The 16,734-nt window shown below is 40.6% G+C and overlaps 1 protein-coding gene across 2 annotated transcripts in view; it reads left to right on the top strand.

Moving 5' to 3' along the window:
• The window catches only part of lrba (LPS responsive beige-like anchor protein), a 917,803-nt gene that overhangs the window by 59,583 nt on the left and 841,486 nt on the right, over positions 1 to 16,734 (top strand). For both annotated transcript variants that reach the window (XM_041200623.1, XM_041200530.1), the window contains exons 3-5: positions 1,546 to 1,646; positions 2,047 to 2,142; positions 12,306 to 12,427. In XM_041200623.1, coding sequence (XP_041056557.1) covers positions 1,546 to 1,646; positions 2,047 to 2,142; positions 12,306 to 12,427 — 319 coding nt within the window. The remainder of the gene's footprint in view (positions 1 to 1,545; positions 1,647 to 2,046; positions 2,143 to 12,305; positions 12,428 to 16,734) is intronic.

Here is a 16,734-nt window from a genome sequence, read left to right as displayed (position 1 = left end):
TAATTTTTCTTTGGCAAATTTGTAAAATAAGCACTGCTGATTTGTAGGAACCAGGCCTTAACTGTCCAGAAATACGACTGGGCTACAGATAACCCTGCTCCACTTCAGTTAGACTGGCATTTTTGAAGGAGAACAGAAGAGTATTACTGGTTTTGTCCAGAGAAGATGGCAAGCCAATAATAATTACTCTTGCACTTTCCCCTGTCCTGGCAAAAGTTAAATCATACCAGAGCTGCCCCACATAGTTCTCTGCTTTGCCTCTGTTTTTGCAAGCTTTAATATGTGTGACCTCTATTCAGTCGCGATGAGTCATGTTATATTGAGAGATGGAAATAGTCTGAAATCAACAAATTAACTTCATCAGGTCCGAGAACATGTACATAAGATTTCCTAGCATAAAGGGCCATCCTTACCTTGAGGTCCCATGTCTCACACCTTGGGAAGCACACCTGTCACCACCTCACCTGGCTAGTTATAATTGCAACAAGAGAAAAGCATGACTGTTCTAAGTATTCAAAAATTTAATTCTTCCCAAAGTGCTGTGGCTAATACTGCTTGGACATCATGACTCCCCTAAATATTTGGTCATGACAGAGCTTCTGAGGAGCAGCAATGGCAATCCCAGTCGGATGCCACTACGCTCCTTTTTACTTACCTTAGTTGGGAGCTGCACCTTTCTTGCCTGGCCTTCCGACTCGGGCTTGCTAAGAAATGTGCACCATACTGGCTCTTGGGTGCAGTGTCAGGGGAGGTAAAGTCAGTCCCCCTGTTATGGCACTAGTTGACATAAAGCAGGTAAGTTTAAAGATCCCAACCACTTTTGAGTATCCATAGAGAAAGTAACTTTGTAAGGTAAGTGGGTAGGGTGTGGGGTGGGGGATTGGTTGGTAAGATGGACCGGGGGTGGTAGGATGGATTGTGGGGGTGGGTGGGGTTCAGGATGGGGTGGAGGGGTGCAGTTAGGGTTGATCGAGCTTGGGGTAGGATGAGTCGAGGGGGGTCAGTTGGGGGAATTAGTCAGGGTGTGTGGGGGATACGGGGATGGGGATTATTTAGGGAGTTGTTGGGGGGATGGGGGTCAAGGAGTTGGTTGAGGGGGCGTTTGGGAGGGTGGTTGAGGGGTTGGAAGGGTAGAGTAGTTGGGTCAGGAGGATAGTCAGGGGCAACGGACCCAGTATGGGGTGGGGGCTTGGTCATTACCATAGTTAACCAAGTGTTAGAAGCAGTTTTAATCTTTATAACTTTTCCTGGGTAACTATTCTGCCGGAATAGTCGGAACCATCCGGAGTTTTTGATTTAAATCAGAGTATTGGATGGATCCCAGTGCAGGGTAATTGCCCATCGGAAGTTTCAACTTCCCGGGCAGTTCCCCTGCAGCCCTTGTGTGGGGATTTCTGGGGATCCCCCAGTGCATTTTGTGGGGTATCTCCTGGGTACGCCCCCCCACCCCCTCTGAGATCGGAAGCTCTGTGTCATCATATTTTCTTTTTGTTCTGAATTTGAGTAGTGTATTATTTTTTAACCCATCTATGCTTGCACTTTCAGATCTGCTGGTTGATATGTTAGGAGTTCTGGCGAGTTACAATATAACTGTCCGTGAACTGAAACTACTGGTTAGCAAAGTACAAGGAGAAAAAGGACAATGGGTAACGTTTGTTGTACTTTTTTTGATTTGGTGGTGAAAAGCTGAATTCCTGAGCTTAATACAGAACTGAGTGATATTTTCCTTACTTAAAAATGTACTGGTAAATAGCTACGCATTTAATTGAAGATGGATTTTTCTGTTAAGCTATGATTTAAAGCCACAATTTAGAAGATAGTAAGTAATTGATATACAATACTCACTTGAGGCTAATGTCTTTTAAATATCATATAATGTGCATATTTTAATTCCTATATTGATTAATTTATGATAAAGATGTTCCATCCTGCTGATATGGTAATATTTATTGTTAAGCCTTCCTCAATCCATGAGTGCAGGAGAAATCATGATTTTTTTTTCAATGACTTTCAGCAATTTTTATTTAAAACTATTTTCTTTTGTAGCCTCCACATGCAGTGAAATTACTGACCATACTGAGACAGGTGCCACAAAAACTGAGTCCTGATGCTTTCTTCAGCTTCCCTGGGAAGAGTGCTGCGGTAAATATTCACTGCTCGGTTCTGGAAAAGTTTTGTCGTTTTTTTAAGGGTTCTATGTTTTTGTAAGGAGCTGGTCACCTCTTGGTCACCTAGCAATAAATTAAATTGAAATTGGCATGTTGTGAAGCTAAAGTATGTTTCTGCTCCCGTTTTATTTTGCAAGTAAGATGAGTTCTTTCAAAAAAAAACAGACTCCTGTTTTGTTCTCAGGATTATTTAAATAATTTACATTGTGACTAAAGAGTACACTTTACTGTAGTTCATCCTAAATAGTTCTGACGAGTTTTTGTTTTCTTAATTTGCTAAAAACAAAATGGAAGCGATGATATTGTCCTATTGTGGTTCCACACATACAGATGGCTTACACCCATTGCGGGCATGCTGTCAAAGTTCAGTCAAACTGTACTGAGAATTTTTCAAAAACTCTTGTTTTTGTTAATGAGTTTGGGGAGAATAAACTTTTTATTGGTAGAAAAAAAATTAAATTACAAAAATACTTCAATTTAACAACTTTACAAAATTTTAGCTGCATAGCAGACATGTAAAATTCGGAATATCGAATGCAGTGCCTGGTTGCCTTATGGTCAGAAAATATGTTCAGGGGCTGTTTTGATATTATTGTGGGTAGGTGACTAATTGTCATGGTATAGTTATAATAACTCAAACCTTAACTGCTATTTTGAAGTACTAACCTTCATAAGCAACTTTAAATTGCTTTATGTAGTATTATTTCTGTGTTGCTTCATATTCAAATTAAAAATGTGTTACTGTTTATACTTAAGTCTGAGATTTTCTTTCTCAATGCTCTGGAAGCTTTCTGCTTTAATTTTTAGCATATAACTTGGATTAAACCTTGGGCATGTACTGAAGCTTTTAAAAGTAATGCTTGCAAAGTAAAATTGTTTTTTGTCACATTGAATTGTTATCACTGGAAAACTTATTTCATGCAACCTTTTAAAATGTTGCAACATAAATACATAGTCTGTAAACTTAATTGAATTATTATGCTGGTTACAAAGTGGATACTCTACATGAACAGTGCAAATAGGGGAAAAATCTGTTAAAACTGGAAAAGCAGCAAATTAAGTGTTTAGAGAACTAGGTATGCATAAGAAGAATTTAATTTATATTTTTCTCCACTTTTGCTATTTCTACATGATGAGCAATTTCTTGACTGAAGGAGAAAGCAGACATTCCAAGGTTTTTAATCTCTTGCTTTGACTATTGAGAAATTCTTGCTTTGGTTACTCACCAGTGCTCCCAAATGACTATTCACACGTGAACCTGAGCAATGATGGTTGGCAAATATTTGCTGGGAGTGCATCATGTTTCCAGCATGAACTATTGGATAGCAGTCAAATGCGGGATAACTGGCATTTTTTTCACCCTCCCTAACCGAGGGTAACCAAGGCAAGTCGCAATGAGTTTCTATCACTTCACCTGAGATGAGGCAGTTCGACTGAGATGGATGCCTCCAGAATCATCTTTGTCTGTATGGCTCCACATCTCACCTTAACTAGAGAAGTCATGGGGGAAGTTGCTTGAGTTAGAAACAGAGAAAATTTACAGCTTGGAAGGAGGCCATTAGGCCCTTTGTGTCTGTGTCAACTGAAAGAGCATCATCCAGTCAAATCTCACTTTCCACCTCTTGTAGGCTACGGCACTTCATGTTCATATTCAAGTATTTTTTAAATGCAATGAGGGTTTCTACTTCCATCATTCTTTCAGTCAGTGAGTTCCAAACACCCACCACACTCTGGGAGAAAAAAACTCTCTCCAACTTCCCTCTAATCTTTCTGGCAATTACGTTATATCTATGCTTGCTGGTTGTTGACCTCTTTGTTAAGGGGTATAGGTTCTTCCTATCCATTCTATCCAGTCCCTCGTAATTTTATGCACTTTGCCTAAATCTCCCCTCACCCTTCTCTGTTGCAAAGTAAGCAACCCAGCTTATCCAATCTTTTCTCAGTTAAAATTCTCCATTTCCAGAGGAAATTTCCTCTGTACTTTCTTTAGTTCAATCATATTCGTCATGTAATGTGATGACCAGAACTATATGAAGTACCCTAGTTGTGGTATAACTAGTGTTTTATACTGTTCGACCATAACATCTCTGCTCTTACTTTTTTTATTAACCAAGACATAAAATAAATCTTGTATGCTGCCTTAAGCACCTTATCTACCTGTCCTGCTACCTTCCGATCTGTGGGCATGCACCTCAGGGTCCCTCCGTTCCTCTACAGTTCTGAGTATTCTGCCATTTATTTTGCATTCTGTTGCCTTCCCACTCTTGTCCAGATTAAATTCCATTTGCCATTTTTGCCTTCCTCACTATTCCGTTGTTGCCTTCCTGGAGTCTACAGTTTTCTTCCTCAGGTCAACTGCATGGACTATTTTTGTATCACCTGCAAACTTCTTAATCATGCCCCCTACATTTAAGTCTAAATCATTAATACATAACCCCGAAAAGTAAAGAATCTAGTACTAAACTCTGCAGAACCCCACTGGAAACAGGCGTCTGATCCCAAAACACCTGTCTGTCATTACCCTTTGCTCCTTGCCATTGAACCGATTTTGGATCCGACTTGACACTTCTTCCCTTGGACCCAGTGGACTTCCACCCTTCTGACCAGTGTGCCCTAAGGGACCTTATCAAAGGTCTAGCTACAATTCTCATGTAGGCTGCACCAACCTTCCTTGTTACCACAAATTCAGTAAAGTTAGTCAGATACGACCTTCCCAAAACAAGTCCATGCCGGCTGCCCTTGATTAATCCATGTCTTTCTAAATGATGATTAATACTGTCTGTCAGCATTTTTTCCCAATCATTTGCCTCTGACTGAGGTTAGGCTGACTGGTCAATAATTAGTCAATCAACTATAAAACGTTGACCCTCCTTCAGTGCCATGTCTGTAGCCAGATAGGATTGGAAAATGGTTCAGAGGTTTTGCTATTTCCTCCCTTTCTTAACAACCCAGAGATACGTTTCATCCGACCGTATTGGTTATCTACTTTCAAAGATGGCAACCCCTTAATATTTTCTCTCACTTTGTTTAACTCAGCCAAAATTTCATACTCCTTTTCTTTGACTATAATGCATCACCCCCCCTCTTTTGTGAAGATAAATGCGAAGTATTCATCTACATCTTCTACCTCTGCACCCATGTCACCTTTTTATGAACATATGAACTAAGAGCAGGAATAGGCCATTCAGCCCCTCAAGCCTTCTCTGCTATTTAATAAAATCATGGCTGATCTGATAGTAACCTCAAATCTACATCCCACCTACCCCCGATAACCTATCACCCCCTTGCTTACCAAGAATCTATCCACCTCTGCCTTAAAAATATTCCCATCCCATCCATCCTTTCATCCATGCCATTTATGTAAATTGTAAACAGTTGAGGACTCAGCACTGATCCCTGCAGCACACCACTCATTACATCCTGCCACCTGAAAAAGACTCATTTATGCATACTCTCTGCTTCCTGTTAGCCAGCCAATCTTCTATCTATGCCAATATGTTACCCCCTGTACTATGAGCTTTTATTTTCCACAATAACCATTGATGTGGGGCTTTATCAAATGCCGCCTGGAAATCCAACTACAGTATATCCACTGGTTCCCCTTTATCCACAGCATATGTTACTTTCTCAAAGAACTCCAATAAGTTGGTTAAGCATGATTTATCTTTCACAAAACCATGTTGACTATGCCTGATGACCTTGAACTTATCCAAGTGCCCTGCTAAAACTTCTTTAATAATAGCTTCTAACATTTTCCCTATGAAGATGTTAAGCTAACTGGCCTGAAGTTTCCTGCTTTCTGCCTCCCTCCCTTTTTGAATAATGGAGTCACATTTGCTATCTTCCAATCTAATGGGATTTTTCTAGGATCTAGGGAGTTTTGGAAAATTATAACTAATGCATCAATTATCTCACTAGCCACTTCTTTGAAGACCCTAGGGTGAAGTCCATCAGGACCTGGGTGCTGATCAGCCTGCAGCTCCAGCAATTTACTCAATACCACTTCTCTGGGTAACTGTAATTTTTGAGTTCCTCCCACCCTTCCATTTCCTGATTTATAGCTGCTTATGGGATGTTACTTGTATCCTCTATAGTGAAGACTGATGCAAAAAACTTGTTCAATTCATCTGCCATTCCTTGTTTTCCAAACTCACCTTCTATAGGACCAACGCTCACTTTGTTAACTCGTTTCTTTTTTAAATATTTATAGAAACTCTCTTATATTTCTGGCTAGCTTTCTCTTGTACTCTAATTTTCCCCTCCTGATCATCTTTTTAGTCATCCTTTGCTGTTCCTTATATTTTGTCCAATCTTCTGATCTTCCACCTATCTTTGCACAATTATATGCCTTTTCTTTAAGTTTGATACTACCTTTAACCTTTCTAGTTAACCATGGATAGTGTGTCCATCCCTTGGACTTTTTCTTACTCTTTGGAATGTATTCTGTGTATTCTGAAATATCCCCTTAAATGTTTGCCACTGCACCTCTATTAACCTATCCCTTAACCTAATTTGCCAATTCGCTTTAGCCAGTTTTCTTTCATGCCCTCATAATTGCCCTTATTTAAGTTTAAAAGCATAGTCTTGGACCCACTCCTCTCCCCTTCACACTGAATGTAAAATTCAATGATATTATGGTCGCTGCTATCTAGGGGCATTTTGACTACGAGATCAGTAATTAATCCCATATCTCACAGACCCTACTCTTTTTATGTAATTTTAAAACACATTTGGGTTTTTCTTGAGTTTACTTGCCAATAATTTTTCATCCATCTCTTTGTTTTTCCAATTTCTTTTTTAATTACACCCCTGCACTTCATATACTTAAAGGCTTTTTGTAATTTTGAGCTCTTCATAGCTGAGACAAACTTCCTTTTTTTTAAGTATTCTGCTTTTTACGCTCCTTGACAACCAAGGGGCTCGAAGTTTGGGAGACCCAACCTTTTCTTTGTGGGGACGTATTTGTTCTGAACCCTTACTATCTCATTTAATGCCTCCCACTGCTCTGACGCTGGTTTAACTTCAAGTCATTGTTTGCAGTCCATTTTTGCTAAATGACATTTTAGCATGTTGCAATTGGCCTTTTCCCAACTGAGAACTTGACTTCTGGCCTATCTTTGTCTTTTTCCTTAACTGTGCTGATCTAACTGAATTATGATCGCTACCACTAAAATGCCCTCCGATGGATACCCCTCTCACTTGCCCAACTTTGTTCCCTAAAACTTAATCCATCACTACCTCTTTTTGTTGGCCTTGCTATGTACTGGTTAAAAAAGCTCTTAATGCATTTTAAAACTATATCTCTATACCTCTATCTTTTACACTGATTCTATTTCCGTTAATATTATGATAGGTGAAATCCCCCAATATTACTGCCCTGTTGCATCTCCAAAGCCATAAAAGAGACCACCGTGAATTACCAGGTTTGTGCGTTGCACCGCCAGGACCAAAGGGAGCCACTCTTCCCACACAATTCCCCAAGAGCCCTTGGGAGAGGCTGGACGCAGACCCATTCGTTTACAATGGCAAGTCCTTCCTGATAGTGGTAGACTACCTTTCTGGATGGATGGAGATAAAACAACTTTATATGACCACCATAACGATGGTCATCAAAGCACTAAAACATGTTTGCAAGCCATGGCATCCCTGACGAGCTCACATCTGATTACGACCCACAGTTCTCTAATGAATGCTTCGCACACTTCGCAGCCATAGCAGACTTCTCCCACCACACCAGCTCCCCAAGATACCCACAGTTAAACAGTGAAATGGAATGACTTGAAACTATGGTGAAAGCCCTGCTCAAGAAAACTGAGGACTTCCTCACCACACTGATCACTGACAGGTCCACCCCCTGACAGTGCTGCCTCTCCACATCCGAGCTCCCAGTGGGCAAGAAACTTTGCGCACAATTTTCGACCTTGCCGAAAAATACTCGTCAGGGTTGGTTGCCAAGGACTATCAGGACATCCAAGTAAAAGAGCATTCATTCAGACAGAAGCAATCTTCTGCCTACAACAGGCACTGCACCAGACACTTGCTGCAGGAAGGTGACCAGGCCTGGACCTAGGAACTCTGGAGATAACGCATGGCCCTCCTACAGAATGAGGACCATCCCTGGTCCAACCAGATTGGCATGGCAGAGGGCACAGTCCTATGAAAGAGGAGGAGCCTCTGCCTTCTCCCTAGACCAGCCCCTCCTATAGCACAGAGGAGGGCAATCATTGATACTCAAATGCCAGTTCAACCTCCGAGCCAGCAGCAAAAACCAGAACCAACATGGCCTACCACTCCTCTGACAGAATGGCAAACAAGATTGGAAGGGCTATAAGGCCTCCAAACCACCTGAACCTCTAACTTCAAGGACTTGAAGTGGGGAGACGGGGTAGCAAGAATGTTGTAATGCAAATACAATAATAGCAATAATGTTGGAATAGCACTAAAGCAAGTAACAGCAAGGTAAATGCGTAAGTCTCTTAATATAAGACATGTAGTACACTAGTGTAACTCGGTAACCATGCGATAAAGACTTGGGAGGAGATGTAGCATAAGGATCTGGCATATACAGGGTTAATGTGTGACTGAATACAGTACTGAATACAGTGATATAAGAAGACACTCGACCCAGGCCTACGGTCAGTGTGGTGTTGAACAGTGGAGTGTTAAGACCTAGGTATGGAGATGTCTCCTTGCCTGTACCCTTTACTGTATATACGTATATAGTTACAAGTAGTTAATAAAAACTTCTTTAACAGACACGCTCTTTAACCAACTCCATCCCAACATATAATGATCTCCCAGTTTTGTTCTTTAGGTCAGCCCATATGGCTTCATTTGATGATCCTTCTAGTGTATCATAACTCCTCACAGCTCTGTTTCTTTACTTTAACCATTCCCTCCTTTATCCTCCTCTCTAACTGGTCTGGAAATCCCCTAACTAGGATGTTAAGCTGCCTTTCCTGCCTGTTAAGCCATATTTCAATAATAGCAATGACAAAAAGGTACGGCACCTCATCCAGCTTTCTGAAAACCAGCAGTGTCTGAAAACTGCACGTTTTAAGTAGGCCATGCAAGAATTTAAAATGAGTGAAAGAACTTACTGGCTTGTTTGGGGTGTTGCTGCATGGGTAGCATGCCGAGTAGTTACCCGCTTTGTGCTCCTGGTGTTCTGGTAACGAGAGTATGGATAATGATTGAACTCACCCAGGAAAAATAAAAGACTTTCAGAATTCAATGAGTTAGAATATTTAACTTTGTAATGTACTTGCGATTAGGAAGGTTACAGAGACGGGAGTCCCATACTGTTACCCATGATGTCAAGTGATGATCTACTCGCACCTTGTGTTTTCCTTGCATTAGATAAATGCATCAGATATCTGATGACCAATGCTGTTTGAATGGGCTGATTGAAGGAACAAGACAGCTTGAGATGTTGCATACGCCTAATATTGCTACAGTATTGAATTTTGATGCCATTAAGGCATCCCAAATAGAAAGCGCACAGGCTTAAATTCAAAAGTTGCACATAATTCCCAAAAGCTTTTAGGTTCCATGGGCATTGGTTGCCAGCTGGCCCAAGTCAGTTCAAGGAGACCCATTAAAGAACACATGAACTGAAGAAAACAAATTGTTTTCGGTTACAACTGTTTTTAAAATCATCTCAGTTTGATCGTTTTTCATTTTAAGCCAGGCGCACTGATGTACGGAAGTGGAGAAGGAAGGAAATAGTTGTTAAATCCAATGCTTGAGATGTGAATTACTATCACCAGAGATATGGCCATCAACCTAAAGCGCTTTGCAATCATATCATTTGCTTTTAATTTGTCCTCGCTTCACTGAATTAAGGGGTTCTGATTTTTTTCCCCGAAAAATGGCAAGTTTTAAAACCTGGCTCGGCTCCTTACATTGAAATATATAATAAATTGAAATATATTAAGCACTGCCAAACTCCCTTGTTGTCTATTTTCTAACTTTTGCTTCTACCTTACCTATTCACTTGTTAATGTTCTATTTTCCCTTTCCAACTTCAGCTTCTCTCAGATCCTTGAACCTGGCACCTGGGAGGCAACATACTTTGTTGGAATCATGTCTGCACCTGCAGAAACACCTGCCTATTCCCTTAACTGTTGAATCTCCTGCATACCGCTACACTTGTGTTGCTCTGCATTTGGCTCTGGCTGTACTGCCTAGAGGAACCATCACCCTCAACAGTGTTCTGAAACTGAATACTGGTTTGAGAGCACAGTCCACTCAATGGGACCCCTATAGCACCTGCCTGGCCCTCCTTGTCAGTCTGGCAATCACCCATTCCTTTTCTGCCTGATCTGTGGGATGAATTTACTGACTGTCGTGTAGAGCAGACAAATTACTTTTGCATAAATACACCCACGCTTTTGTAGTAGGAACAGTATTTTATTTAATTTAACCTAAGGCCCCCCCCCTCCACACAAAGTAAGCAGTTGAATCTGCTCTGTGATCACTTCTTTCAGTGTGTTTTGGCTATTTGCATGATTTAGCGCTTTTTAAAATACCAGTGAGTGCTGCTGTGCTGTTAGCCTGAAATTGTTTCAGAAGGTGGAAAGTTATTGAGATTGCCACCACCTGATTATGAAAATTATTATACTTTCGTAATATTATTCTGGTTTATTGTAAAATACCTATGAACAAGGAACAGGATTAGGCCATTCAGCCCCTTGAGCCTGCTCTGCCATTTAATAAGATCATGGCTGATCTGACAGTAACCTGAAATCTGCATTCCACCTACTTACCAAGAACCTGTCCACCTCTTAAGTTGATTTGTGGGTGTGTGTGTGTGTAGATGGCTCTGGCTCTGTGATTTAATTACATTTGAAATCAGGTAGACTGCAAGCTTGAATTATCAAAATAAGTTAGGCGCAGAAATGTACTTGAAATGCTAATGAGTAAACATGGATGGGGTCTTAGCATATAAGGTGTAAAGGGAATTTGTATTTTTAGATAAGTGAAGGGGTTCTTTGGATTTCAAAGGGATGTTAGGATCTTTACTACTAGCCAAATAAGCAAGGCTAAGCAGTGTGTTTATTTTTCCCCAAAGGTTACTGACAATATTGGCAACTTGAAAGCTTTTATATTATTGGAAAGGTAAAATTCAAAAGACATGTGGAGCAATGGAATTTACATATTAAAGAGAAAAAACATATATAAAGGAGAATGAAAGGCTATGTTGGGGGGGGCCATGTAAGATCTAACACGAGTGTTTGAAATATCTTTCGGGAAGCCTCCAGCCATTTGTGCATAAGTCTGCTATGTCCAGTAACTAAAGCTAGAGAAAGCCTTTTGGAATTCCGCTGTCGAGTGGGTACCGAGGTAACTTGCTGGCTTGCTATTTTTAAATTTAAAATCTGTTAATTAGGAATTTTAGCATTTGTTATAGTATTAACTAATTGTAGTCTTATGTATGTGCTTGAAATCTTCTCTTTTGTTAATAAATATTTTAAATTAATTTTTAAAACCTCTCAAGGTCTTAGTGGACTCATTACTTCTGAATTCAGTGCACACATCTTCTCACAATAAATATAAATTGCAAAACCATTGTGACAGCTTGGCCAAGTTTCCCTTGTGGATTTGGTCGGCCTGGCGCATGTCATCTGCCACTCATAACACTCCTAATGTAGTGATCGTTTAAAATCCGCTCAACTAAATCGTTAGATCTGGAGTCCACTGTACAATTATAGTTCAGATACTTGCTTACATAAAAAGGAAGTTTCACTTAGTTCTTGGCCCCTGTCCAGTTAATGGCGCCTTGCTTTCCTTTACTGATTGCTCTTATACTATTACTCACACATAAATTTTATAAATGTTCTTTCCCAAAATAGAAAAATGGTATATCTGAGTGGAGAAAAACTGTAAACTTTGTCATGTGTTTAAAATTTTACAATGAGTGGAATCTTGTGGTTGACAAATGGAAAATGAAACTTAAGGAACGAGCCATTTTCTGACATACTTAAGTATTTACTTGCTGGTTAAGGAATACTGAAAACGGATGGGTTGCCCTTCCTGTTGGCTGGAGAATGGTGCATGGCAATGAGTAACTGAGGAGGAAGAAAAAAAATCTAAATATGGCAAGAAACATTAATGGTGTGGTTTTGTATATTTCAGGCGATAGCTTTGCCTCCAATTGCTAAGTGGCCCTATCAGAGTGGCTTCACCTTCCACACATGGCTCAGAATGGATCCTTTGAACAATATCAATGTTGATAAAGACAAACCTTACTTATACTGGTAAGTGTATAGCAAGTTTTTTTTGTGTTCTCTGAAGGTTTCCCATTATTTATTTTCTTTAATCCATGTCTACTGTGAAAGTAGGTAAGTCTAGGCCTTGCCACAGACGGCTGTCAGTACTGTTGCTTGATCAGCTAATGGAGTCCATAGTACTGATCCTGCCAATTTGTTTGCTGCTTTCCCTACCTGCATGCAAGGTGGAATGCTTTACTGTGCTGTGCTTCATTTAGAAGATGTGGGGTGAACTGACAAAACTTGATGAATGAGAAGGGCGAAGTTGGCATGATATTCAAAAATAAGGTTCAAATCAATATAATTGTTTTGACAGTGACTTTAAAGTGAAGCTAATTGTAAAGTATTTTTAAGGGCTTGGCTAGCTTTGTGACATAAGCAACATTAGGAAGCTAGAAAGAGTGTTCTGAAAACTAGACTTATCTTTGCGTTGAGAGTGAAGGTCAGCAAGTCCCGACAAACCTTGGACTTGTGAGCATGAGCAGATCGGGAGCAGGCTATATGTGCACAATTAAGCAGATCTGCATCTTTAAGTTCTTTGGACCTCATGCGTCCGTGCATGAGCGTGGTTTGTAATTTTTGTGCTTGCTTTTAAAAGCACGTTAGAACTTTGGACCTCTTTCCTATAATGTATAATAAAACCCACTTGAGAAAAAAAGAAAACAATGGTACGAAAACCCAGGTCAGGTGACCCGGGAGCAGAGCACCATTGCCAGCAAATCTCCCAGGCAGGGGATAGGGAGAGGTCCCAAAAGAGGTTCCAAAGGGAGAGGGGACAGGAAAAGGTCCCAGATGAGTTAAAAAGAGAGGATCAGAGAAATAGCTTCCAAACAGGAAAAGGCTGTGGCAGGCAGACTTTAAGTGAATAAGGCAGCTGATGGTTGGTGACTTCATGCTGTGGGCCACTGGGGCAAAGGTACCCCTTTGGAGCAGTAGTGTTCTGCTCATTGTGGCCAAAGCTCTGAAGTTGTGCATGTGAGTTGGTGTTTGAGTGTATACTCAGGAATCCAGCAGAATGGAAACTTGGGAGACAAGATTAAAACCCTGTGAAGTGGGCTGTTGTTGATGCTGTCCAAGTTGGGAGCGACCTTTGGAGCGAATTCCGAGATTAGATCTTCAAAGTTGAAGACTGGAATTCGTTGCGAGAGAGTTGGAATTTCAGTGAGATTGATTGACTTGCAGTGTTACTGATGTCTGGATAGGTTGTTCTGAAATCCATGACCTGTGTTTTGGTTGGATCTGTCTCCTATTGTGTGGTGTGGTGTGTTCGATCACAGTTGGCTTGTTCATTCACATGCACCTCATATTTATGCTGAATGTAAGAGTATAAGATAGATATTTTAAACTGTTTTATCTTTTTATTTTTGTTTGTTCAAAACCCGTGGAATCTTATGGCTTTATTCACTTTGTAAGTGTCTTAATCTCAAACTTTGTCTACTTTAAGTAAAATGTTAATGGTCTCTAACTGGATCTTATCAAAAACTTGGAGACTTGGCCTAGGATCATAACCAAGTCCATCATAAATGCTTAGGAATTAACATAGGATATACAGAACACACATAGGCCACCTGGCCAACAAGCCAATGCCAGAATTAATGCTTCACTTGAACCCCATTCCGTCTTTGCTCATCAAACTCCCTCATATGGTTATATAGTCTTACCTTAAATCCAGTTATATTATTTGCTTTAGTCACACCCTGCAGTAGCGTGTTTTACATTCTCATCGCCCTCCTGGTAAAAAGTTTCTTTTCATTCTTTCATGGGACATGAGTGTCATTGGCATGGCCCACATTTGTTGCCTATCCTTAATTGCCCTTGAGAAGATGGTGGTGAGCCGCAGTCGTGAACTGCTGCAGTCCATGTGGTGTAGGTACAGTAACATTGTTGTTAGGGAGGGTTGTTGATGCAGCGACAGTGAAGGGACACTACATAGTTCTAAGCCAGAATGTTGTATGGTTTGAAGGGGAACTTGCAGGTAGTGGTGTTCCCATGCATTTGCTGCCCTTGTCCTTCTAGGTAGCAGAGCCTGCAGGCTTGGTAAATGTTGTCAAAGGACCCTTGGTGAGTTGCTGCAGTGCATCTTGTATATAATCCACATTTCTACCACTGTGCTTTGGTGGTGGAGGGAGTGAATGTTTAAGTTGGTGGGTGGGGTGCTGATCAAGCAGGCTGCCTTGTTTTGGATGGTGTCAAGCTTCTTGAGCGTTGTTGGAGTTGCACTCACCTGGGCAAACGGAGAGTATTTCATCAGACCCCTGACTGCCTTGCAGATAGTGGGCAGGCTTTGGGGAGTCAGGTGGTGAGTTACTCACTACAGAATTCCCAGCCTCTGACCTGCGCTTGTAGCTATAGTATTTATATGGTTGGTTCAGCTCAGTTTCTGGTCAATGGTAACCCCCAGAATGTTGATAGTGGGGGACTCATTGATAGTAATGCCATTTAATGTCAAGAGGAGATGCTTAGTTTCTCTCCAATTGGAGGTGGTCATTGACCGGCACTTGTGTGGCGCAAATGTCACTTGCCACTTGTCAGCCCAAGGCTGGATATTGTTCGGGTCTTGCTGCATTTGGATGTGGACAGCTTTAGTATCTGAGGAGTCGCAACTGGTGCTGAACATTGTGCAATCTTCAGCAAACATCCCCACTTCTGACCTTATGATGGAAGGAAGGTCATTGATGAAGCAGCTAAAGTTGGTTGGGCTTAGGACACTACCCTGAGGAACTCCTGCAGTGATGTTCTGGGACGATTGACCTCCAATACCATTACCAGAAGCTTTGAATTTCTTTACTATCAGGAAAGACCAGAGCATAGAAAATTATAAATATTCTATATTCACGGGTGAAGTCTCCGCATTTTTGCCTGGTAAAACAGGCAAACAAATTAATTTTCTTAGAGATATGGGGTCAGCTCAATCGCTGATGATGGTAGGCGATGCAAAACTCCCTCTAAAAGTTATTTAAGAATGTATTGTGTTGACGAGTGCATATTCCACATGGTTTAAAATATAACTTATTTTTAGGAATTAAAGTTTTAACTAGATAAATGAGGGACATCTGATTGAGAAACTGACAAGCAACCCTTGAAGTAAATGCAATTCAAGCACACTTGGAGTTAATTACAGTTAAAAGCTAACCTATGTTTATCTTTCAAAGTTAGAATTGAAGTTTAAGCACTGAATAATAGATGACCCATTTCTGGACCTCTTGGTAGAGCCAGGTGCATCATTTTCTCCATAAAAGAAGCTAAAAGCTAGCAATTCTGGGAAAGAGAGTAATAGAATGCCATTGGAGAGAGAAATTATTCATATGGGTTTCTCAGAGTCAAGGGAAACTTTGTAATTAAAAGGTAGTTAATTTGTACTTCTACCTGGGAACAGATCATGTGCCACATTGCCACAGAAAGTGATTCATAGTGGAGCCGTGCCAGAAGCTTCTTTTGTTAAATTTATCTGTGTGTGTGTTTGCTGACAGAAGCAAGCAGTTCACTTTGGGTTTTGAGAACTGCAGCTTGCAGCTCGTGAAAGAAACCTACAACGGCCCTTGCAGAACCTTGTAGCAGAAAGCAGCCAGCAGAGTTAGCTGGGAAACTGTGGGATGACAGTTGGATATCTGCTGGCAACCTGAACAAGGAGTTGAGGCATCCACAGCTGTGAGATCTGTAAAGAAAAGTGTTGGATTATGTAACCTAAAAACTAATGGAAGGACCCTCAGAATTTGTGCCTTGATGAATAGTTGGAATACCAAGAAGAAGTCAAGTAAATTCTGGACTGTGGCATATCTTTTGGGTTGGCCTCAGGAAAAATGAATGAGCCTCCAAAATTTCTTAAGGGAACTCTTGAGGGTGCAGGGGGAGTAAAAAGTAGTAGTGAGTTCATAGCATAAGTCTTTATTAGTGTTAAGTAAATGGTTACTTTATTTAATTCTTTTTGATGTTGCTAAGATCCCAGCTGATGTTGTTATTGGACAAGCCAGATTCCTGGGTGGGACCAAGCTTGAATAGATCCTAACTTTTATGTTTTGTTTAGAAACGTTGAGGGTGGCGACCCGGACAGAATCACAGGAGTCAGCTGATGAACAAGTCAGCTTGATTTTAACGAAAGAATAAAACATTTATTAAACAAAAGATGAACTATATTACAATACTCTTTCACCTACAACTATACCTATACAGATATATATATATATATATTTATATAGAACTGTAAAGATAACACAAGTTACAAAAGCTATCTTATACACTCATGCTTTACAGTAAGCGCACAATCCATGTAAACCAATAGGTGACCCGTGGTCAGG

Source organism: Carcharodon carcharias, chromosome 1 (genome assembly GCF_017639515.1).
Source record: "Carcharodon carcharias isolate sCarCar2 chromosome 1, sCarCar2.pri, whole genome shotgun sequence".
NCBI classification, from domain to species: domain Eukaryota; kingdom Metazoa; phylum Chordata; class Chondrichthyes; order Lamniformes; family Lamnidae; genus Carcharodon; species Carcharodon carcharias.
Note: the sequence above shows the minus strand (reverse complement) of the source record. Positions and strands in the feature narration are given on the sequence as shown.